Below are 25,025 nucleotides of genomic sequence, written 5' to 3'. Positions count from 1 at the left end.
ATCATTGTAAAATTTAAAATACTGTGTATGATTCCATCTGCTGCGCATTTAGGGCAAGAAACAAGCACATCTTTTACTTCAAAATTGAACGTTGTTGTTATTGTTTAATTTTTAAAAATAAAATCTTAATCTGATATCCAGTTTATACAGTATACTACTAAAAACTGACTCTGTTATAGTGTTTTCATGGAAATTAATTGAAAAGTAGTTTTTCTCCTGCAGCCAGTGTGAAGACTCTTTTTACAGAGTCCAGTGAGCAAATGCTTAGTGGAATAATTTAATTGGTGGCTCTTCAGAAATGACAAAATCATAGAATTTAACTATCAGCGAAACAGGCTGAGATTGGGCCATGCAGAGGTGGATTATGTATGCAGTTTTTGTTCAGTAATAACTGTGAAAATCATAAATATAGTCATAGGATGATCTTTTCATAACTTGCATCACCAACATTGTTAATTTGACATCACTTTAACTCCTAAATCCTAAACTTGATTTAAAATTAAACATTTCACAGATCGCCAACATTTTAACTGTTTTGAAGTTTTCGGATATACAGTATTTCTAAATATTTACTCGGCACGAGAAATTTGTTTTTCAATCCCTATCAAATTGTGTTTCATGTTTAAAGCCTGTAAAACATGTTGGCTGCCCAGAGTGTAAGGAGACATACAGGTACCAGGCTCATTACTGAAAACATGAATCATGACGTTATTTCTTTGGGCAGTTTTGAAGAGCAGTTTGTTTTAAAGAGTGTTTTAAAGAATAAAAATATATTTTCATGCAGGCACGCCCATATTGTAGTTATAGAGTTGATCATATGAAACCTGCTATGGTCTGTAGTAGTAACATCCAGTAGTCTTCCATCAAACCAAAAAGAAAGATGTATAAAAGCTTTCACTGCCCTTGGTAATTATTTTAAAGAATAAAATTAGAATAGTAAAACAGAAAACAGAAGGGTCTGTGCAGTATGTGTAGAGAGATCTTTTAATGTCTCCACTACAGCACAGTTAATTTTAAACCAAGTGCTTTTGAATTCATTACAACTGAGCTGCTTTTAATTTGCTGCCTCCCTTGAGTGCCATTACAGCCTGTGCGTCAGATTGGTGATGTAATAAAAGGGAGATGGCAGGTAGGTTGATATCTGACTCTACCTTTCAGGAGCCAGAGGGACTTAAGAGAAGCTCAGTGTTTTGACTGAAGAAAAGGAGTAAACAAATCAGGCATCCCAGTTCATTTGAAATGTCCCCTTTCCTGTTATAAAACAGCCAGATTGAAGCTGCTTTTCTCCTGGTGAATAGCAAATATTAATACATATTAATATTCAGAATGGGTGGTGTGGGTCTGGAACAAGCTGCAGTTGTTGAAACTGATACTCTAGATCCTCAGATTATTTAGTATGAAGCAGCCAAATGAGCTGAATAGGCCAAAATACCTCTTCTCATTTGAAACCTTTCTTACGTTCTTATTAGGAAAGGTAGTAGATCCCTTTTATAAGATGCACACAAAAAAATGTGGTTTTCTAGTGGTTTTCAGTTTATGGATCGGGACCTACAGTAGTGATGTGAGTTATGTGTATATGGGTTGCAAGTAGCTTGCCTGCTTTAAGAATGAAATTGGAAAATTATTGTAAAATAGCAAAAACACAAGTTAAACATATTTTACTAGGAAGAAAGCTGGGAAACGAGTGCCTAACATTAAAACAGGAAGCACCTGTACATGTGCCATTATCATCATCATACAGTAGCTGTGTTTTTTCATCATTGGCATTTATTAGTTACAAAGATCAAGGCCTAATGTGATTTACAATCTTCCTGTATAGTATACCTGTCTGCAGTCTCTCTGTGCAAAAAACCAAACATACACAGCCATTCCACTACAAATTCTCTTTCAGATGATTTGTAGTAGCATGTAGTAGTAACTTGTAGTACCATTACTTATAAAATCAAAGGTAGAGTGGGTTACAATTTATTTTACATATAACATGACCGTCAGGTTAAAGGCTGAGAAGCACTGGTCTATATTATCCCATAATTTCAAACCAAACATTAATCCTTAGCTTGGGGTAGTAAAACATAAGATGGAATAAAATAACTTGAATATAATTCTTATGTTCGGTATATTATTTCCAGGAATAGATTCCATTCTAAGCAAAGAAGTGAAGAAAATCTACTTTGTGTGTGAGGTTAGCTCAGTATGAGAATATTTACCTATAACTGAAATATCAAAATAATGTTGTTTGTTACAATAGGTCCTTTATGAGTGACAAAACAGAAGATGTATTGTAATTGTATAAAGGAGGTCTGTGACTGAATAAGAGCAAGACCTATATGAACACTACAAAAAGTTTTTTCATTTCTGCATCCTGAGACAAAGGTAATAACCTACTGTATATTCATGAACTATGTAAAGTAATAAAGATCAGTATTTCTTATCAAGTTTAAAGAAAAACAACAATATAGCTTTTACATATATAATAAATGGTACAGTCATCCCTCACTTTTTGCGGGTTCGTACTTCGCAGTTTTGTTTATTCGCGGGTCGCCCCCCAAAAACATTTTGGGGGAGTACAGGGCAGGCGACAGTGTTTCCACGAGCCCGCGTGCGTGGCGCATTAGTCCGCCTTTGTGCCTTTTTGCGTCTGCATTTCATTGTTCGAGTGAAGTTTTTTGTGCCCCATATCTGTTATTTTTATTAAATATGGGACCTAAACGTGCTTCTAGTTCTCATGGTAGTAATCCTGGACATAAAAGACTCCTGAAAGTGATGACTTTGCCACAGAAAGTTGCAGTTTTAGACACGTTAAAAGAAAGAAAATGGCATATATCATTTATTGGGCAGAAAAACTAGTTATTCATTTGTAACCAAGACATTTATGCCTTTCCTTCGTCTCCCCCCTCCCTTGCCATGTGTCGAAAAATGCAAAAATCAAGCAATATGCTCTCGAATGTTCTCTTAATTACCCTCGATTAGAAAACGAATGCTAAAATATTGGTTTTTGGGGACCGGGGTTGTTTTGGAGAGGAGGCTCAATTATTTGCAGATTGTTTTTATTTTTCGCAGGAGGTCTTGGAACCTGTCCCCTGCGAAAAGCAAGGGATGACTGTACATGGGTGGCATGGTGGCACAGTGGTTAGCATTGCTGCCTTGCAGCACTGAGCCACTGGATTCAGTTCCTGGGGTGCTGGTGTGTCCACTGGTGTCCCATCCAGCGTGTATCCCTCCGTGCGCCCATTGCTTGCCGGGATAGGTTCCAGTTCCCCCACAACCCGGTATTGGATAAGGCAGATACAAAATTGATAGATTGATAAATAATACATAATTGTGATATTTGTTAACAAAACAATGACCTCCAGTAGATATACTGTATCAAAGCTGCCTTCCTACCCAACAGCTGCTCTTTATAAACAGTATTTTTTTGCAGCTTTCTCTTTTAACAGAACCTTCTTGCTTTCCTGTCAGGGTTTGTAATTCACAACTGGCAAGTGGTTTGAAGTTTTGAATTAACCTGGGGCTAGTCTACAATCTGTTGTCATCTGTGAACAAACCAGTTCTTACAGTGCCATAGTTTATCTCCACAAACAAATGAGCACAATCCATTAAAGATCCAGTTGTGTCTGTGCCCAGGCTAAGAAAAGTCTGTGGAAAAACTCTTATTTTCACGGTGTGTAGAACTGTAAATACTCAGAATTAAATTAAAAAACAAAGCAAACAAAGTTAAAGTGTGTCGTGTTCTTAGCTGTACAGCTAAGAGTACCTGTACTTTTTCAAGTAAATACAGGTGCATCCAGGATTATAAACAGTTTTCAGAAGCCAAGAGAAATATCTGTAGAAGAAAATAATTTCTCGAGGGATCAGATGACATTAGAAAGTTTTTTGTAATGCTGCATTTCTGGGTCATGCAACTCATAACACCCTAATATCAGAATATTGGCAGCTGATTGTTGAGTCCATGTTTTGAAGCATGTTGTGGCTTGTTTGGAAATGACTATAGAAACAGGAGCCAGTAATATTTTTACAAAACATTTAAGCAATTAGGTATTTAAGGACTTTGGTTGTTCTTCATATTTTTAGCTCTTAGTTAATTAATGCACAAGGACTGACAATAACTACACCTGCTAAAGTATAACAGATAGCTTTCCAGTACACTGCATTACTCTCCAAGTGACAGTGACACAGTGAAAAGATGGATACAACAGATGTCTGCTTTTCAAAAATAATATTTTCTTTCTTCTTCTTTTGAAGCCAACTGATCTATCTTAGAATATCCTGTACATTAAAGAGAAAATAAAAGTAGAGTAAGTGACAAGGGCTCTATTTATTTGTTTTTTTTCATATCATCATTGTCAGTAGTTAAGACGACCCTAATTAAGACAAAGATTTAAAGTAATTTGATTTTAATTATTGCTTTAACCCACTTGGCTCAGTGAACAGCAGCCTGACCATAAGGAGAAGGCCGCTGTAACCTCCCATTAGATGGAATGAGCCAAGGAGCTGCAGTGAGGGTGATGATGGGGTGAAGGGAGAGATACAAAGCAACAAACTTTGGGAAGCTGATAGAAACCTAAAGCTAATGTTTAGGTGACCAGACGTACGCAAGGTTAGAGCCATCTTTATCCCAAACTTTTAATATAGACTCCAATCTAATGATAGTTTACTAATTAGGAAAAGAATAACATAAAATATTCATTTTTTTGGTTTGTTTTTATACTGTAAATGTCCACTAACATAGAACTACTGTATAACAAATTACAATTTTTCCTAAAAATGCTTGCATCTACAGTAGTTTTAAGCAATAGGTAACTCATATGTAATCCACCACTAACAAACCATTACATTACTTTGTTTAATCGACAATGTTCCTTATATAGTATTGCTATTATGACCAATTAGGATCAGTGTCAGCATTAGAATCATGCTTTGATACCATATGAGGATGGAAAATGGCTTTTCTGGGATCAGCCACTCGGCTTTTCGGGGAACACGTTCTACCTCGCTAGGAGAACTGCAATAATAATACAATTTTATGAAGACTTCTCAACAAATGTAAAGCACTGGACAGTACCTCACATATAATTAACAACAGAAAAAAAACAAATGTGAAAAAGCACAGTGAAATGACTTAGTGAAACCAGGAGTAAAACTAGATCTTATAATGTATAAGGCTGGTTTTGACTGAGTTTTGAAAATGTAAAAGATTAATCTTCTCTAAATTCTTTAAACAATTTGGACTGTGAGTATCACAGACATACAGTATTGCTGTAGATAATAAGGCCATTGTGTGAATCCTGGTCTTCAGCTGAGTAGAAAAATCTCAGATCTGCTGAACCAAACTAAAAGTTAGATCATACAGTATGCAGTTAGTTCTTAAAAACTGAAGCAAGGCCATTCAGTGTCTTACAAGTGAATAGAAGAACCTTTAAGTGTACTTCTTTGTGCAGTTTACAGAGGACAGGAATTAAGTTTTTATGCAGAGTGTTTAGCACATAAGTCAAAGATGTCATAGATACTGAAGCCCATTTAGTTCTATGTACCCCAGTGTATAAGGCATTATAGTAGACTAATCTTGAATAAAAAAGGCTTGTCTCAATTTTTCAGCGTCAGGCAGAGCAAAGTCTGAACCAGGTAATTTTACACAGGTAAAAGAAAGATATCCTTCTAAAAACATGATAAAGGTTACAAATGAGAGTAGGTCATTCACCCTGTGTAGCCTGTTTGGTAGTTAGCAGTTTATTGATCCAAGGATATCCTCCAGCCCTTTCTTAAAAGAATCCAGGTTATCAGAAGTATGGAATTTATGATGTTCAAAAAAGGTTTCTACCATCCATTAAAGATTTAATTGCAGCATTGTCAACAAAAACACTGAAGTCCACACCTTTGCAAAGCTACAGTTGGACATTGTACACACATTGTTATGAGTATAACGTCAGTCTTGCTACAGTTTAGCTTAAAACAAACATCTGTTATATCTGAACCAGCAGCAGTAGTATTTAATCTGGTCTGCAAAAAAATGAATATTATCAGCATGACAGTGAAATGCTATGATCTGACCATGATGCATTTAAAAGCTAAAAAGTAAAAGTCCCAGCTCAGTGCCTTCTGGAACATCATAAGAAACAAAACAACGAAGATTTACAAATATGTTCCTGGTCAACAAACAGGAGCAAGACCATCAAAGGGGAGTACCAGGGATCCCTCCATAAATTTTCTTGTGGTCTAGTAGGCTGTTCTGATTGATAATCACAACTGCACTTTAATCCAGACGGAGAATATTAAGCCACTCGGAGTCAGAAGCAAATAGATTGACCACCTTAGCAAGGGCTGTTACAGTGTCTCCATCTAAACTAACTGTTTCAACGACCTCATTTGATGTAAAGTGAGACTGTAAACGAGCAACCTCCACCTTTTTCAGAATTTTTGTTACAAAAAGCAAATTAGAAGTAGGATGCTAGTTGTTAATACATGGCAGTCTTGGACGATTTTTTAACATACTGTAGGTGTGATACTGTAGATGTAGACGTTTAGATTTCAGGGACTCATTGATGATGTAGGAAGCAAATAGTCAAAGAGCTGAGAAGCTGGCTTTGAATATGGGCATAGGAATTTGATCCAGACCACAATTAGTAGTTTGTAGCCACAAGTAGTCTCACTGTAGCTACCAACTTGTTTACGTAGACCGGATCAACAGAAGTAAAGCGAGAGAAGCTTGATCCTATGAGAGGGTGTAGTCATGATTGTTATACAGTAGGTTAGGTCAGCAATGTGTTCATGTTGTGTATTGTGTTGTTAAAAGAATTGCATGATAATGTCACATTGTTCATTAGAGGGAAAAGAAGCAGACATCTGCTAACCTACAAAAGAAACAAGACACATTTTTGTAGGCGCTTGACAATAACGTGTTAGAATGCCATTGTGAACAGAATCCGCAAGCAAAACCTCATTTATTGTAAGATAGCCTTTCTGATATCCAACACAAAACCTGTCTATAAGGGCTAGTAAAACAGTTTTGTGGGCAGAAATGGCAGATGTCTGTAGGCTGGAAATGCAAACACCTTAAAACTGATTACGTCTAATGTTTTGGCAAGCAGATGTGTATAGCTGGAGTAGCTAAGAAATCAGCAGCAGTCACATACTGTAGTTAGGAGAATCCCCATACATGGAGCTTTACGTAACTTGTAAAAAAATATTTTAGCTTTTAAATTATTTCCAGATGCTATAAACAATAATATTGTGGTTTTGTTTTTACAAAAGATGTGCTCCCAAAACCATTTTTGGAACTTAAGCGTCTGTAATTACATCCCAGTGCTGTATATCTGACTGAAAGAATAACGTGTACTCAGTATCAAGGGCACTAGCTGTTTAATGTAATAAACACAGGTAAAAATCTGGTAAACCTTACCCATTTATGTAATTTCTTTGAAAAGATTAAAAAGACAGGGATGTATAGTGTTTCCTTTTTTGGGAAGATTTGATGGACATGCACGTGCATAATCAAATTATGATGAGTGTGTAATAAAAATATGATTTCTGTGATACCTGTTTTGCTTGTATACTGGCCACTGGAATGAATAGTTTTTGATTATTTCCATAAACGTGATACATTTCAGGATAAATTGCCATTAACAGAGTCTTCAAGAAATGGGTGGAATTCTGTATTAATTATCTGATGAGTGCACATTTCCAGAGGGGAAAAAGGCAATTTATTAAGGCCCTTTACAGAACCACTAAATTAGAATAATGAATAGTGTTCATGAACTTCCTTTTTATGGATCTTCTTAATAGAAAAATGTGTAGTTTTTAAGGTTATATTAAAAAACTGGGCTCCGGCCGGAGATTCATGTGTGACAAAGCAATTATAACTTACTCTGGGCTTTATTGCATGCTTGACAAATATTCCAAATATTTTTAGCGTATAACCTGGGTCGCTTTAAACAGTTATCATAGAAATGTACAGTATGAGGAATAACAACCTCCAGGTGTTATACTGTATGTATTTGATGACGTTTATTGAGTATCAGGATGCAGTGAAATGTGTCTTAACTTGCTTAGCTGAAGGCCAGTTCCCTGGCCAGAGGACAAGGAGGCTGGGCCCAGTGAGGTATTAACCAAGAGGCAGCTGCAAAGATGAAGATGGGGTGGAAGAGGGCTGAGCAAGGCAAAATGTGAAAGGAAGAGCGATTTGTATGTCATACTATATAGCTTTGAATAATTATGATTAAGAACAATGGAGGTGAAAAACCAGACTGTCGCTATCCCTCGTACTGTTAGTTCAGTTAAGAACTTCCATTCATAGTTACGTTCACATGATTGTTTTTATTTGCACAAATATGGCAAGAACAGAAAACACTAATCACTTTTTGTAAATTTGCTTTTGTGTGTGGTTTCTGCTGCATCATGTTTTAGGATGCTTTTGACTTCATTCCCTCTAAAGGCACAGTTGTACAGTCTGTTACCTGGTGTGTCAGGGCTCTGGACTCAGAGCTGGAAGCTCACCGGTTCTGTTCCCAGGGGCCCTGCTGTTTTACCTTTAAGCCCATGGTACCTGTGGGAAAACCTATGTTTGAAAATGATCAGTGATGAAAATGTTTAAAGATGAATGAAATGCCCAATTCATATCAATAATATTTCCTTATAAGTGCTAAGAGTACACAGTTAGACAATTTGGTATTGTGACTTTAATTTTGTCAAAGTACTGTTTTTTTTTAACTCAGAGTAAAGACTTGGAGATCAAATTAACTGTAGCACTGCAATTATTTGGTGAAAAGGATTTTTCAAAAAAATAATTTGGTGTTCATAAAACCAAGATTGTACTGTATACCAGTACAGTTTGAGGACCTCAAACTATTTGAGTAAGCAGTTTGACTGAAACACGTGTATCCTTTGTGTTTGGCAGGTTATTTGGTGTCACGGGGAACTGTGCAGCCTGCAGCAAACTTATCCCTGCCTTCGAGATGGTAATGAGGGCCAAGGACAATGTTTACCATTTGGACTGCTTCGCCTGCCAACTTTGCAATCAGAGGTAAGTAGAAATATCTGACTCGGAGAGCTACAGAAGATTGTTATCCAGATTATGCAGCATGTTTCAGAGATGGCCATCACCAACTGTCCCAGCTATGAGAACAACAGAAACAGGAAGGACTGTATCTTTGATTAAATACATACAGCACACATCCATTTGCAGTCTAACAGCTTTCATAGGATCCCGTCATTTTATATTTCCAAGTTATTTGTATCTTTTAGTATAAAGAATGATTCATTCCTTTTTGAAAAGAAGAAAAAGGTTGAAGTACCCAAGCAATTTTAATCTGCAATTCTTAAAGAATAATACAGACCCTTTTTATTCTGCTTATTCAATGTGTGTCGTACTTCACTTCAGAACCAGACACATACAAATAATACATGACCTAGAAAATAATTTGGTTTTGCAAGTGGCTTTGAATATTTTTACTAAATCAAACCCTAACTTACTATATTCGTTATTGTGTGAAATCCTAAAGCAACAATCTGACGATAATCTGTTTTTTTGTGTGTTTATTTTAAACTTTTGAACTGGCAAAATACTCTTCCATAAAACAGTTCAAACTTATGGGTTTTAATTCTTAAGTCTTATTTTTTGGAGACAAGTGTCTTAACATTTTACTGGCATGTTTTGCTTTGTTTCCAACTATTAATAATGTAATGAATGGTCAGGAGAAATTAGTGTTGTTTTGAGTTTTCACTTCAATTCAATAAACCATTTTTTCTTTAACTAGAGGTATGGCAAAAGTCATTTTATTAGTTCATTAAGCATGCAAATTTATTTGAGAAATTTTGATAATATAATTTAGCTGTTGAAGCAACATAGTGACATGGCTTATTTACATTGATTTTACATTTCCCTGCAACCTTCAAACAACATGCTGGCTAGGCTAATTGGTATCTCTGAATTGCCCCTGTGTGTGCTTTCCAGGGGAATAGCATTCCATCCAGGATGTAGTACCACCGTGTGCCCTATGTTTCCAAAATAAACTATGTGTAGCTCCCACCCGTACCAATAACAATAAGCAGTTCTGATAATGGATGTATAAATTGAATTACTACTGAACTTTAAACTTTAGATGAGAGACAACATGTATAACATTTGTGTGGCTTTTAAAAATAGAAAAGACATTGAAAATCTATTATTTTGTGATGACCTTCCTGTTAAAGCTTTTGGCATATGTATAAAGACGAGATGCTTATCTGCTCAAAGCCCCCATGACATTTAGTTAGTGATTTCCAGTCGCTTTCCTCTGTCCTTCATTTGTGATATTTGTGGGAGAGCAGTGTCCAAGTGTATTGAAAGGCCTGGGATCGACTGTTGTCGGCAGTGATTAGTTAAATGTGGTTTGTTCGCGTTCCCAAAATTTGTAAAAGGTAACATTATGCCCAAAAAGGTTTATAGTAAAAAATGGCTAATGTGGTTTTATTCTTCACTAGTCAGTCATTTTCCTGTTCAAGTAGCTTCTCTTCCTAGGAGTTTCAGGCAAATGAAAAGGCTGTATTAAAATGGATGCATAAAGGGTGCCAGTGAGGTTTATGTAGCTTTAAAAAACAACTTATACTGATGGGTTTTTTTACAGTGTCAGAATAATCATATTCTGAGAACTTGTGGGTCACCTTAACAGTTCTATTTTCAACTCTTTTCTTCCTACAACTACTCATAGAGGCATCAGTCTCCTGAGTCAAAGAAAGTATTTGATTTTTCACACATTGTTTAACATTATCCTCAGAATGTGGGGAGCTTGGCCTTATAAGTGAATAATCTGAGATACACTGACAAAATGAAAAGAAGCTATCTCTATTTTACTGAGAGGCATTTGAGAGCAATTTCATCTCTTCATACTCTCTGAAATAAAATATTCAATACAGTGTGAGAAATTTAGGGGAAACTGGTGGAACCATTTTTCTAATATGTCATTAGCCTCTATTTGTCCTGGAATTTCTAAAAGCATGCCTTAACATTTTAAAGCTGGGAATAAATACTGTTTGGTTTAATTTACTAACTCGATGACTAGGTTTTCACTGATTATATTGTAAAACTAAATGTACTTGGAGGATGAGTCTGCTGACCTCCGTCTGCCAAAACAAGAACATGGTGCTCACTGTACTTTAATATTGTTCAAAATAACAATTACAGATGTTGATCTGTATTTATTAATGAAAGAAATAGTGATCACTCTCCATTGGGTAACTGAACATTGTCATGGCATTTTTCCATTCATTGGAAAAATGGAGAGTAGGACAAAGGATTAAAGCCTTTTATGAATGACCCACATGAAACATATAAACAAAATGTCCTTTGAAGAGCATGCTTCCTCAGCATGACAGAAAACATGTTCCTCAAATGTGCTCACCCATTCTCTGTACATATATGGACACTACTCCAGCATGCTAACCACACCTTGAGTTTACCCTCATAATCGGAGATTGATATCATTATATACAGTATCTGGGCTGTAGTTTTCTGCAAACTACTGTTGTAACACTTGCATGTTAGAATACCCCAAGTACATTATTTGATCAGTGGTGACAAACCTCTACCCACAAAAATACATATTTTTTAGGAGGTGGGGAGAGTTTTTGTTCTTGCTCAGACCATTCTGCCTAATGACAAAATCATACAAAGAACAAAATTCTGGTCTCTGATCCAGTACAATGTACTCCTTACAAAGAGGTAATCAGATTCTGTCAAGAAAATAGAGTAGATGTTGAATGTTATTTTCTGAAGGCTTTTACAATATTATCCTGTTTTATATGGATAAGTAAGTATAAGTACAAGTATTTAAAAATGGAACTTGAAATAAATCAGCATTCAATATAATAATTGAGAAACCATTACACATTTCATAAGAGACAGCAACATTTACAGTAGTTAAGAAATAATTTGATATATAAAAAATGCAGCACTAAACAGAATGCCAAATATTCTCTGTCAAAATAAGCTAAGACGCCTTTCTGTCTTATACCACAGCTTAGATAAAAAATATATTAGAAATATATTCAGCATCAAAAATATTTTAGATTTTCAAAATATGTAGTGGCACTGTGTAAACAATGTAGGCTACAGATAATATCCCAATTATAGTACATTTAGAAATCACCTGTAATTTGAGTATTATATTTGCAAAACATCAATTTTTATTCCGGAGATCGTAAAAAAGAGCTTTTTTATTAATGAATCCTTGTTGCTTTCGCATTAAGTCTTTTCACCACTGGAAGGTGTTGACTGCAAAAAACATTCTAGATGTTAGACTTCTACCTTCAGCAATTAAGCAACGTACAACTCTGCTTTCGTTAGTACAGAAGCTCATATATTTCAGTGCCGCGCTTCATTTAATACAAAGTATATTGGCCCTGGATATCAATGGTGCTGGTTACGCACAATTAGCACTTAGTTATTGTCTTGTCACTTCAACCTTTAACGTAAGACAAACTTGGCTAATGCAAGAAGTCAGCTAATCTTCATCGGTCGTGCAAGGCAGACAATTTTGTTTCTCTGAATTAAAAACTGTTCAAGCTGAATACGTTTTTTTTCTTTTACATTAGGACACCCTATCAAGTGTTTAATAAAATAACCATTAGTGGGGCTCACATGGTCTGCTCTTGGTGCTTTGGCATGCACTAGATGCCCATCACAATTTCTGTGACACTTTCCCAAGATTTATGGTGAGCCAGGCAGCGTAATTGAAATCGTTTTCTGCTTTCATTTATTTTCAGTTTCCTGATGTTTTAGCTGATATATTTTGAGCTTCCTTAGTGTGATATATAGGCTGTGCTGCCCTGAAAACTCTTAGGCAAAGCTGGAAAGCCTTTAAAGCACCTTACAAAGCTGACAAAACAAATAATGATGTCAGCCAACCAAGGAGTGAGCTTCACTCGGTTCCTGGTGACAGAACACAACGGTTAAGAAAAACGCATCAATAAGACAATATGCAAATGACATCTCCCTATCGTTTGACAGAATGAAAATTCATTTGTCAGCAAAGCAGCAAGATATTATCTTTGTATACACATGTTGTCTAGCTTGTCAAAGGTATTTTATTGTTCTGAGCCAAGTTTTTGATTGCCTCACAAAGTTCTGTGGACACGTGCTGAAAAAAGTAATCTTAGTAAAAACAGATTTGGCACAATAGGTTAGTCATCATAAAAGTTTTTTTTTTCCTCTCTCTGTAGTTACCTTCTTGCTTGGCAGCTACGTACAGAATGTACAGGAAAAAACATGAAGTGCCACTCATCTTTAATGTAAACTACAATACAAAATGGAGCAGAATTTGGAAGCTTTGATAAGGTTGAAAACATACCTAGACTTCCTACAGCGTGTCAATGTGTGTCACGCAGAGTTTGGAGCAGCAGAGCCTCAAACTTATAACAGAAATACACATATAGAGGAAAGGGAAAAGACATATTACTGAATCCTGAACTTCAAATGGTCTAACAGCCAGTACAACACTGTATATTACTTTGTCCACAGTTGCTTTCAAGAAATGTTTTCACAACAGTTACTGTATTTTTGAGACATTCTCTTAGCACATACAGTAAAAATGTAAGCTGGAATGATAAATAATGACCATGTATAAGGAAGTTATTTTTCCAATGTGGAAAAAAATGATGTATTTGGGGTGGAGCAGTGGCACTGTGGATAAGGATCTGCGCCTGTGGCTGGAAGGTTGCCGGTTCAAATCCTGCGGCTGGCAGAGGAATCCTACTCCGTTGGGCCTCTGGGCAAGGCCCTTAACCCCAACTGCTCCAGGGACGCTGTACAATGGCTGACCCTGCGCTCTGACCCCAAGCTTCTCTCCCTGTCTGCGTCTGTGTCTCATGGAGAGCAAGCTGGAGTATGCAAAAAAAAGACGAATTCCTAATGCAAAAAACTGTATATGGCTAATAAAGTGATCTTATCTTATCTTCTAAAACAGTTACATTTAAATCTTTTCCAATGTAGTGTGATAAAATCTTAAATACTAATTACGGTTTGAAACATTCCCTGAAAAGGTTATTTAAATATGCCCCAACAATACCTTTCATGACATGAATGTTGATTTTCCTTTACAAAAGAAATTAAACTCAACTGATAGGGAGATGTCAATCCATCTACTCCATTCCAGAATTTTCATACAGCCAGCTCCAGTAACTGCTCTATTGATCCTGCTGATTAGCATACAAAAAATCTAAGTTAGTATTAAAATATTAAGGATAAGACAGCAGGGAAATCGTGAGCTGAGCACATGGTGTCAGTGTATTGAAGATAATATCCCCTGTTGATGTCATCATGGATAACATGAAGGCCAGGATCAAATTCTTAAGAATGACAGATGATCACATGAAGTTAAATGTCCCTGATCAACTTCAAAAGAAGGAATATCATTGCCTAGAAAGCCCATTTTGTTGCCTAAGGATTCCCAATCAAAGGCTGAACCAGAGTCTGAGCAGTGGAATCAGGAATCCTGACGTAAGAGGTTCTGCATTCAGCGATCAGTGGACAAGGCTGTGGCAACTGAAATTCAAAGGAAGTCAGAAAATTTGACTATAACCATACAGACTACTATTACCTAGAGTATTATGACAATTTGTTGACAACATAAATTGAGACAACCCATGCGGTATGCCTTTCCAAGCCTGGTCCCCAGTGGTTATTGTCTATTTTGTCATCTGAAGACTCGCCTTTATGATGTGAGGCTTGTAGCTTATAGAATCCTGAAGATGTCTTATGTAGGCCAAGGTAGAGGGGAAATTGATATGTTTTGTTGTTATAGACAGTTTGTAGAAATACACTTACAATATTGAGAAATTAGATTTGGTAGCTAAAATAGGCAATTCAGACAGCACTGGATTTTGAAATTGCAATGAAATAGAATTTTAAATATCAAATTCTAGAATAAATTAAATAAATAAAAAAAATAACAATAGAAAAAGTGTTCTTTACTTTTATTGTAAATACTCATGTTTATTCATGTGTGTTGCTGTTTGTTTACAGTTACAGTTTTGAGCGAGTAAGTAACTATCTTTTGTTAATAATGTTAAAACACAAAGCCTAGCTTATAATGACTTTTCGCAAACAAATCATTAACATTGATCAGCTGTTCACTCTGGTCATTGGCAAGGATAATAAACCTTTGATCAGGGTAATAAATTTAATGCACATGATCATTAAACACCAGCATTAATTTCAGCAAAGGTGTAATTTCTTAATTTAAAAGCTAACATCACTCCATTTCAGGTTCATTTTAAAATTCTTTTGCAGTATCCCAGTGACTGTGGAGTCATATGGTCACCATAGACTTGATCCTTTTTAAATACACAGTTTTACAAAGTTGATCATTAAGTTACATCATTAAGGGCTACAAAATCATGTGCCTAATTGTACTCTGTAGTAATAGCTCGGTTTCTGTTACATGATTTGTAAAGAGTATGCACAGTATGCAGGGCATCCCAGTATTTTTATTTTTTCACTACAGTGGTATTAATGCCTTAATTACTTAGCTATTTATGAAACTAATCAAGCAGATTACACTGCACAGACATATATTTACAGAATTAACATGTCATATTTGTTTCATGATAAAGCTTGTGTTCACATAGCTCTTTCCTAGTTCTTTTCAAGCTCCCGTACAACCAACAAGAAAATCGGTCGCTCCATTTGTCTCACATTCCAATCTTTTCCTGAGCACATCCGTGCCATAGCAGCGTCTCATTTGAAAATCTTTTAGCCTGACTAACATTAAAGGATATGCATCCAATAAAGCAATCTAATCTATCTGACAAATGGCAAAAAGATTTCTAGTGGAACATCATTAGAAATTTACTATCTGATAAACAGAGTCTGCGATCAGAGGTCATCTGGGTCATGATGTGTAATTATGTGTAGTTTTACCAGGTCAGCTGCAGCTGACATCAGCGTTTGAAGGTTAAATTACTGCAATCAAGTATGTACTGTATGTATAGCAGTTTCCGTAGTTCCTTTTCTTGGTGAATCTACCATAGAAAATATAAAAAAATAAAATACAGCACTGTGTATTATATACATTGTTTTACTTAATCAAAGTTGTGTCTGAGTGTGAATCTGTTCTGATTTTAGATAACTCCACAGCAAATGTTGTGTTTGTCTTATACCTGTGTTCATACAACTTGTGGCTAAACATGAACTGTTTCATGAGAGAAAGACAAGCTCAGTGAGAAAATTTCCACTTTTCCACTTTTTATATCATTGATTCAAATCTATGTGGTACCAGAATTGGCAAGCTACTCTGCCTTTGGTGAAGCTCACCCTGGAGGGGAGAACATTCATTTTCTGTATCTGCAGACTCCAATTACTGGGTAGATACTGTACCAATGGAATTGTTTGGTCGATGAAGTCCTTTTTTTTTTTTTTACCAGATTGCACTGATGTTGTACTGCTTACCTCTAGATTAAACAACTATAAATCCAATTTTCTGATGATGAACCTAAGCAAAAGATTGAGGTAAATCCAGAAAAGCCGTGCTTGCATAATTGAGGTCACTGAGGTCTCATCTAGGGACTCTGTCGGTTGAAACTTTCAGCTCACTATGTAGTTGAATCCTGGAAGACATGGCACAATTGGGTGATATTTCTCCTTTGAACATTCAGCTTCTTTTCAAAACATTTCACCAGAGTTAAACTTGCATTGGATATTTGTTTGGGGAGGTGCTTAATGTTATAAAACGGAATGTGAGAGAAGTGTCTAAGTACTATTTGTTTTGTTATGGATCCATTTATATATATATTTGGAATTGTCAGTTGTGTTCTCCATGTCTCGGCTTACAGTTGCAGATTGATCTTGTAAACCTTGTGCCTCTCATCTTCTGACATGTCACTGAAGGTCCAGACCCAAGGCATTTTGCTCACCTGCAGCACTGTAAGTGCCCAGGAAGCTACAGAGATCCCTGGCTGACTAACCTCACTCGTCAGGATCAGCCACAAGAGCATGTTTGTACAGGTTGAGCCAATGGGGAGCCCGTCTCAGTAGTATTTGGAACTCTGAGTAATAGGATCAAGATATTGGCCTCATAGCTGTACCTTCTGTGGTGGATATTTAATAATACTTTTGATAAATAAGACACCTTTCCAAGCTCTAGAATGCAGTACTCAGTGCTAAGAAGAAAAAAAGACAAAAAAAAAGTACAACAAAAAGAAAATTAAACAAAAACATACTCTACAGGATAAACTGTAAGGCAATCAGAAATAGCCCCTAGTAAGAAGGTGAATAATATTAAAGAAGAAAGACAGTTGGTCCAGGCAGTGAGCATTTTTTCAATATTGCATGTCTACATAAAAACTACTGGATATTTTTGGATGACTGATATTTTTAAGCCTGAAACCAGAAAGTGATCAGCAGCATCTACTGGCCTTAGCTACTGCTGAACTCTCCAGGGCTCTCACAGATTGTTACTTCAGCATTCATAGCATTAACTGCATAGAAGCTGAATCTAGTCTTTAACTATAAAAAGGTTATTGGACATGTTAGGAACTTTTCCACATTGTGTTTACTAAATCAATTTACAGCACGAGCAAAATCAAGAAATATGTGAAGTTTACCATATGTTTCTTTTTCTTTTCTGTTACTTCGGATGTGTATATACCATTTTTACATACTGTATACATTCTTACTGTAATTTTCAGACTTTCAGTATGTTTTCTACAAGCTAGAAGCTTCCCTTACAAAACATACTGGTACAATTAAGAATTAGTGTCATAAGGTCAAATGTGTTTTGAACTGTATGGTATCTTAATCATAATTAGATTTGGTCTTGGAGAGATTTTCTTTTTCTTTTGTGCAAAACACTTGTTATTTTGTGAGAGATGAAAATGATTACTGTACTGTAGTTAACGTGTGCCTTGAGGGCATGTGGCTGGCATGTCAGAGATCTGAAAATGTGTAGCTTTGTTTCAGACGTTGCTTTCTAAAGAAGACTGAATGCTTTGCATTTTCTTTTGTCATATACTGTAGGTGTTAACAGAAAAAAGACTAATTGGTTAACAAAAAAGAGAAGAAAGCAATTAGTTGGTTTTATTTATCAGCTAACGTATATACCAGTCTCAAATGCTGAACTTATTAAATATGACCACAGGTGAAATGAAATACTGTATACATTTATTTCATTTTAATTAATGTAAAATGTATTTAAATTTAATTTTGCACAACCTACAGTATGTCTTAATGGTTACTTAAAATAAAGGTGTTGCATTGTCACTCTTAATATTACTACAGCTTACTACAACACTTTGGACACAGCATGTTCTTAAAGAGCCTCAAATAAATATGAAAGACACTCTACATATTAATCAATTAATCCAATTCCATCATTGTGGTACGGTTACCTTTTTGTTTCATTGTTGTATTTCAGCTTTAAACATACATGATTGACTAGCTACAATTTACAAAAGTATCCCTGAGCTTTCTTGTCTAAAGAAGGCAAACAAACACAAGGGCCAAGGAGTGAAACCAACTATCTTTGGGGCTTGAAACTAGAGTATGGAAGGTGCTCTGAAGCTCTTTGTTGTCATTTTCTGGGATGTCTGGATTTTGTGTTTCAATTTGCACTGCAGTATATTTGTCCAGATGGTCTGAGAAGTTAAAATTCAGCTGTTACTTAAGCAACAAGCATTCTTTTGTTTGTAAAACAAGTGAAGGGAAAATACTACCCAATACTGTCAAAAGTGAATTACAGAAATCTGTCTGTAAAACATGTTTAAAATCACTGTTTATGTAACAAGCAGAAATTTATTCCACACTTGAAAGTAGGAAGAAAGGACACTACGTTTCAGCTGTTGAGGTTTTTCCAGGTGTGTGAGAAGAAAGCAACTTAAGACTCAACAGCCAAAATATTTTTTTTCCTTCTTTCTACTTTTCAGTGTTAAATAATTATTCTCTATTTGTTCCTTTCCAGATCACATGCTGACATACTGTAGCTCCCTACTCGCTTTCTTTAAGTAGGCAATTGCTTTATTATATAAACATTTAATGGCACATAAAATAGTGAATAAGGTAAAAACATGAAAATTGTACTATGCCTACAGTACATACTGTACTCATACACGTGCCTCATAATGTCCGTGCACCATTATAAACGGTATTCATAAGGTGTATACAGAAGCAATTTAAATATCTTAGTACCTCATCTAGAGTAAAAGAAGTAAGCTAGTCTGGGAAAAAAAGCAGTAGTCCATGCACTATTTTAAAAACACAGAAACTATATGCCCCATTGTTTTATAGTCTTACTGATATGGGGACTTTAATCTAAAAATAACAGAAAAATGTTACATTTAACCTCAGAATCACAGAAGGCAGGTAATGGTTTGGCTGAGATGTGCTGCTTTGGTGAAAGTCCCTGGGGCAACTTGAAATGTTTTCCTTAGGTGGTTAGAAAAGTAAAGTGAAATAAAGACAAGTGGAGAAACTGTATCCTCAGGTAAACAATATCTCCACATTTGTGGAGACCTTGTAGGACCCTCACTGCAAATAAGATAAGCTGCCCCAAGGACATCTTGTCAGACTGTTTCATTAAACTTAATCTTAGCTTGGCTGCAATAAAAAAGGTCAAAACTGACTTACATTCACTTTTAAAAATAACAAAAGGTCTTGGATGATGGTGATGCCTTAAGTAATGGCTGTAGACCTAAAATGAACAAACCTGAGCACAACACATCACTAAACCAGCCATTTCATGCTAATGAAGAACTGTCTGTGGAAGACTGTATAAGATGCTCAATAACTCATTTTTCTTGCTGTTTCCATTTCCAGGTTTTGCGTGGGTGACAAATTTTTCTTGAAGAACAATATGATCCTTTGCCAGACAGACTACGAGGAAGGCTTAATGAAAGAAGGCTACGCGCCCCAAGTTCGCTGAGCTTGGCTTCAAAAGAGACACAGAAAGAAGACCTGCAGTTTGACACCAAAAGCACTAACTCCTTCTTAGCATTCTCCCCACATGTACATAACAAACAAGGCAGGGATTCGTTGTATAGATTAGCTATAGGGACAGACAAAAGCAAAGTGGAGACCTGGCTCAGATATGAAGGACAGAATGGGATTTGGTTTGTTTGGGATGACTGCTGGCTTCATCTCTCCCACCTCAGCCACCAACACAGGCCTTACTGGGATCTGCACACACTGTAGGTCTCTCCTTGAGCTCTGGCAACTGCTTCTGTGCTTCAGGGGACAAATTCATAGAAATAAAGAAAAACAGGATGCCAACTTTGCAATCTTATTTTATTTTTTACGGGCACTTTTCCTGTGCTTAGCCACAGAGGTGAGGGAGATGCAGTCTAGCCACCTCCCATTCTCAGGTCTAGTGGGTTTTACCAGGAGGTCAGGTCATTTTCAGTCCACATAACGCTGTTTATTCATATCCTGGTACATATTTGTGTCATTCTAGTCTCAATCTGCCCTGATGCTGGACAAGTTAAAGCCAGTACTCGACAGAAATGTGTTACAGTGAAAGTTCACAGGTCTCGATATTTAGCAAACCTTCACCTGCCTTTGTCCTGAGTGTTTCCCATGCAGTTGTCCACAGTGTCTTTATCTGCTCTTTTGCTTGCATGAGTCCTGTTGTTTATCTACCCATAAGTGACTGATGAAGGGCTGGTGGTTTCATTCTTTTTTCTACTGAAGTATTTTTAACCCATTAATGTAATAATAGCTTCACTCCTTAAGAGCAGATACTGTACTTGAACTGAATCACTGCTGCTCATCTACACTATATTGCTGCCATGAATGAGAAGCCTCTCCAGGGTGTTGCTTTATTACAATATTCAGAATGACCAGTTTGTCCAATCCGTTGCCTTAAGACACTGTTTGCTTATGGGAAAATAATATCTGCCGTATAAAATACAGAGCATCACTATTTCTATAAACTACTGTGTTAAAAACACAACATGCACAAGGCAGGCAATGTTTTTGCAAAATAAAGAGACCAATAAATTTTCACTTTAAATTGCAGCTGTAAATATATAAGATTTTTCTTTGCTTGCTGTTGTATATGATTGGTTTTTATGTGTCACACGGCATGAGATGTTTATTTTCGGACTACTCTTGTACATACTGTATTGTAATAATTTTAAGCACAAATGTAATACAGTTTTATTGTGTTACTATTTGTGTAATTTCTTTCTTTTTGCCTTCTTTGTACTGTTAGTATTTAGTACAATTATTGTTCAGGTTTATTGTAAAATTGCCGCTTTCTGTACTGGGAAATTTTAACGGAGCTGTACCTTTCTAGTAAAAGAGTTTAACAGCATTGTCCCCTCTATTTGATTAAGGTGAGACCTCAGGACAAATGGGGTAAAATTGCTGAAATTCAGCCAGCCAGGGGTCTCTTGGTAATAGCAGACATTGGTTCCAGTTACAGTATATTGTACAGGAGCTTTTTGAATTTCTACAGAATTCCCATTTAATTAATGTAACTTATAGTTCACATCTGTAGCTGTCCCGTACCATACTTTATCATTTAAAAGTGCTGATGAATTGATATGTTCAAAGAATATTGAAAAGGACAACTAAAGAACATAGAACATATCATAAATGTTCACCTTTAATTTATTTTACAGAATTTTGTATACAGTCCAACTTACAAGCCAATAAATACAATTAATTCAGTGAGACATTTACACATAGTGTTCCTGTGTTTTCGGTGTGTTTCCTGTCATGTGACTTTGACTTTAACTTGCCTTTGGCCAATTCTATTTTCTGGATAAAATCCTGAAACTCTGCTTATACTTCACGTTTCAGCCACTGAGTGTTCTGCCTCATCAATCCCTCAAGCAGAGTTCACAGGTGATGCTGATCACTCTAATCACAGAGTGAGTTAACCCAGTTAACTCACCTTTAGCCCTGCAGTTTAAAAATATATGTGCATACGGTTGACCATTTTACTTTCACAACTCGTTGAATGAGAGATCTAGACAATATTCTTTTCAATAGAGTAAAGATGTGTGTAGTGTGCAGTCATCACATAAACATTCAATAAAAATGTGTTCTCAATACAAGTATTCAGAGGACAATCAATACATTTTGCTAAATTCAGATCTAGTGAAAACACAATGATGCAAATTGCACTTTAAAGGAAGATTTGTTTATGTAAAATAAACACCGAAAGCGCAGAGCACTGTACCTCGGAAACACCTCCTAATAAAAAACACTTTCTTAGTTGTTAAACTGACCATGAAAAACTCAAAACTCTCGAAAAGATGTGATTGTATCGTTCAGCAGACGAGAGGCTGCTTGGCCATCTTGTGCAGAGGACATTTTGAGTCTCCAGGGTGTCTCCTGAAAGGCAATATTTAGGGTTACATAGCATATCTGGCATCTGCAAAAATGGAGGATTGAAATAAATGTACTACAGTGTCCAAAATAATGGAACCCTTTGTCACTGGGTATCAATACAATTTAATTTACACCAAGAAATGTCTATCAAGCACGTGTCTGTAAACACGTTTAGACCAGAACTGTGCTACAGCTAGAAAAACAGGTAAATTGTGAATAAACAGCCATTTTTGACAATTAGTAGCACTTGATATGAGCAAGATCACTTTGATAACTAAAGATAGATAAAATATGGGTACATAAGCCTCACATAGGTCACGTTTTAATCATGAAGGAATATGGTGCGTGCTCCCAGAGCAAATAACAGGAATTTTAACAGCTCCTTCAATTGACTGACTAAGCATTATGCAAACCTGTAGATTACAAAGTTGTCACCACCAAAGACACCAACACTTGGCATCAGCTGAAAGAAATGCGAGAGAAATTGGGACAGATCCAAATCAAGGCTGAAGCCTAGAATGTGTCTTGCATGAACTTAATTAAAAAATGCACGTTCTAATCATAAAGTAGCCGGTAGACAATTAAATCAACTTATTAAAAGCCACCGAGTGTTAACTCGGTTAACAAATTGTTCAGTCTGGACAACGTGGAAAAGTAATCTGAACGGTCATGTTGTAGAAAAAGGAAATCAAATCGGGGGAAAGAAACATTATCAAATCTCATCACTTACCGATGTTGTGACCTCATTCAGAATATTGTGCACTGGCACAGCGTACAGTACAATAGCAATAATTCTACTGTGATGGAAGGAGGCCTGAGGAGGGGGATGACCAACAAGGCAGAAAGACGTGTAGACAGGTGAAAACAGCAGGAATAGCTCTGGACCAGAAAAAGACTATGGGAAGACTTAATGGAGGTACCCAAAATTCTGAAATGGAGTATCAAAATCAACCCAAACAATCCCTTCAACAACAGCATACATACAGTATAGTAGTACAGTACTGGTGCCAGAGATCAGAGATCTCACCTCAAGAAGATCGATTACTAAGGACATACTGTGTATCTAAAGAGTTGTGTATGCTCCAAAGTGCCAGTGCAGGCTCTGGATGCTTATTCTTTATGATCTCTCAAGAAACAATTTGATATGGGTTTTGGAGCTACTGCCAACGAAAATGGCTTCTGTGTTCTCAGGTACAACAGTATTTCTTACAGAGTATTTTTTTCAGAAAGAAATTAACCATTTTCTTCAGGCTGGGGGGGGGGGGGGGTCAGTTATAAAAGAAGTGTAATTCTAAAGGCCATCAATTTTTAATCTGCAGTGGGTGGCAGCACACTGAAAGGAATCTGTCAAGGCGTCTGAACGTAGCTACTGTCATTGTTCCTTATTTTCAAGGGGATGGAATTCTCAGGTTCCCGTTTCACAACTAATGTTTTTTCAAAGCTGAACAATGGGTGGCAAAGCACAGGGGCATTATATTCAGTCTTAAATCCCAAAAGTTGGTTTCATTATGTGTTTTACTTTGTTACATTGTGAACTATTTTGTAGTAAGGTGATTCAATGGCATAAAGGACTTGCTCTCAGCTTTGCTAAAACCATAAAAAAGGGAAAGAACAGAGGACATATAAAAAGACCTGCAGTACCATTCCAACATACCTGTGTCCTTGTTAAATAAATAAACAATATGCTTTTACACTCCCATTTAAATATTGCCCTGTGTTGTTCCTCTACTATCATCATCAGTATACTTGGAATGCATTGATACAGTATTTTAACACATTTATCCTCGGTGCTAAAAAACATGAAATTTATAGATGACTTCAATGTACTATGCTGGTCTTGTCTGATACATTGAGAAGTCAAACCAAGTCCAATGAAACCAAGCTGAAGAATAATTGAGGTGATGAATTCCTTCATTTAAACATGTTTAAATGTTTAAACCACTGGATATCACTCGACATGTTAGACATCACTTAACACAAAAGAAACGTGCAAATGTGTGAAAATTCCAAGAAAGCATTCACTACATTGAATTTTGGCTTTTACATTCCACCTTTTCCTCAGTAACAGTTAATAATGGAAAACTATTGTGATAATGTGAATCAAAAGTATTAAGTGCATTTTGTAAACTTCATACGTATAGTTTATTGAAGATTAATTCGCAAATACATTTTGTGAAGCATTCGTGTTTAATCACAGTTTATAATGTAATTCACGAGGAATCACGCCATCCAAGAGTCAGATGTTTCATGAATGTTTCTTAAGTATTTAAGTTTTGGCTTAAGCTCCTTAAGGTTAAGGGGCATCCTCTTGGCCACAGGACGCGGAGGCTCGTAACCCCAAAAGGAAACAAGTGAGCCCCAGAAAAACCAATGCAGAAACTAACACAGAAGGAACGTAGAGGCACAGCATGGGAATGCATACTTTATGTTAGGCATTAAAAGCTGTAGGACTCCTGCTGACTGTGCTGTAGGTAGGATGTCATGTAGATCCCAGGAGATGGCAACACAAGCAACAGGGACAGAGAGGGGGGAAGCTGGGGCCAAAGGTACCAAAAGTGTTGAACACTGGGAATAGCAGCCAAAGGAAATACAGTCATTGAGTCAAAAAGAAAAGGCAGACATTAAAAGCTATAGGATGCCTTTCTTACTGAGACAGAGGTAGGACACTGGACAGACCAGGGGCTGGGGAGATGGCATCAGGAGCAGCAGGAGCTGAGAGGGAAGAACC

General features: G+C 36.5%; 1 protein-coding gene across 4 annotated transcripts in view; it reads left to right on the top strand.

Annotated features, from left to right (window-relative positions):
* Nucleotides 1-21,272, top strand: part of lmo3 (LIM domain only 3) — an 81,391-nt gene extending 60,119 nt beyond the window's left edge. For all 4 annotated transcript variants that reach the window (XM_088923372.1, XM_088923371.1, XM_088923373.1 and 1 more), the window contains exons 3-4: nucleotides 8,891-9,016; nucleotides 19,778-21,272. In XM_088923372.1, the coding sequence (XP_088779498.1) occupies nucleotides 8,891-9,016; nucleotides 19,778-19,883 (232 nt within the window). In that variant the 3' untranslated portion in view covers nucleotides 19,884-21,272. The remainder of the gene's footprint in view (nucleotides 1-8,890; nucleotides 9,017-19,777) is intronic.
* The last annotated feature ends 3,753 nt before the right edge of the window (nucleotides 21,273-25,025 follow it).

Source organism: Atractosteus spatula, chromosome 8 (assembly GCF_055471065.1).
Source record: "Atractosteus spatula isolate fAtrSpa1 chromosome 8, fAtrSpa1.hap1, whole genome shotgun sequence".
Taxonomy (NCBI): Eukaryota; Metazoa; Chordata; class Actinopteri; order Semionotiformes; family Lepisosteidae; genus Atractosteus; species Atractosteus spatula.
The sequence above is the reverse complement of the archived record's forward strand: the minus strand, read 5'-3'. Positions and strand labels throughout refer to the sequence as shown.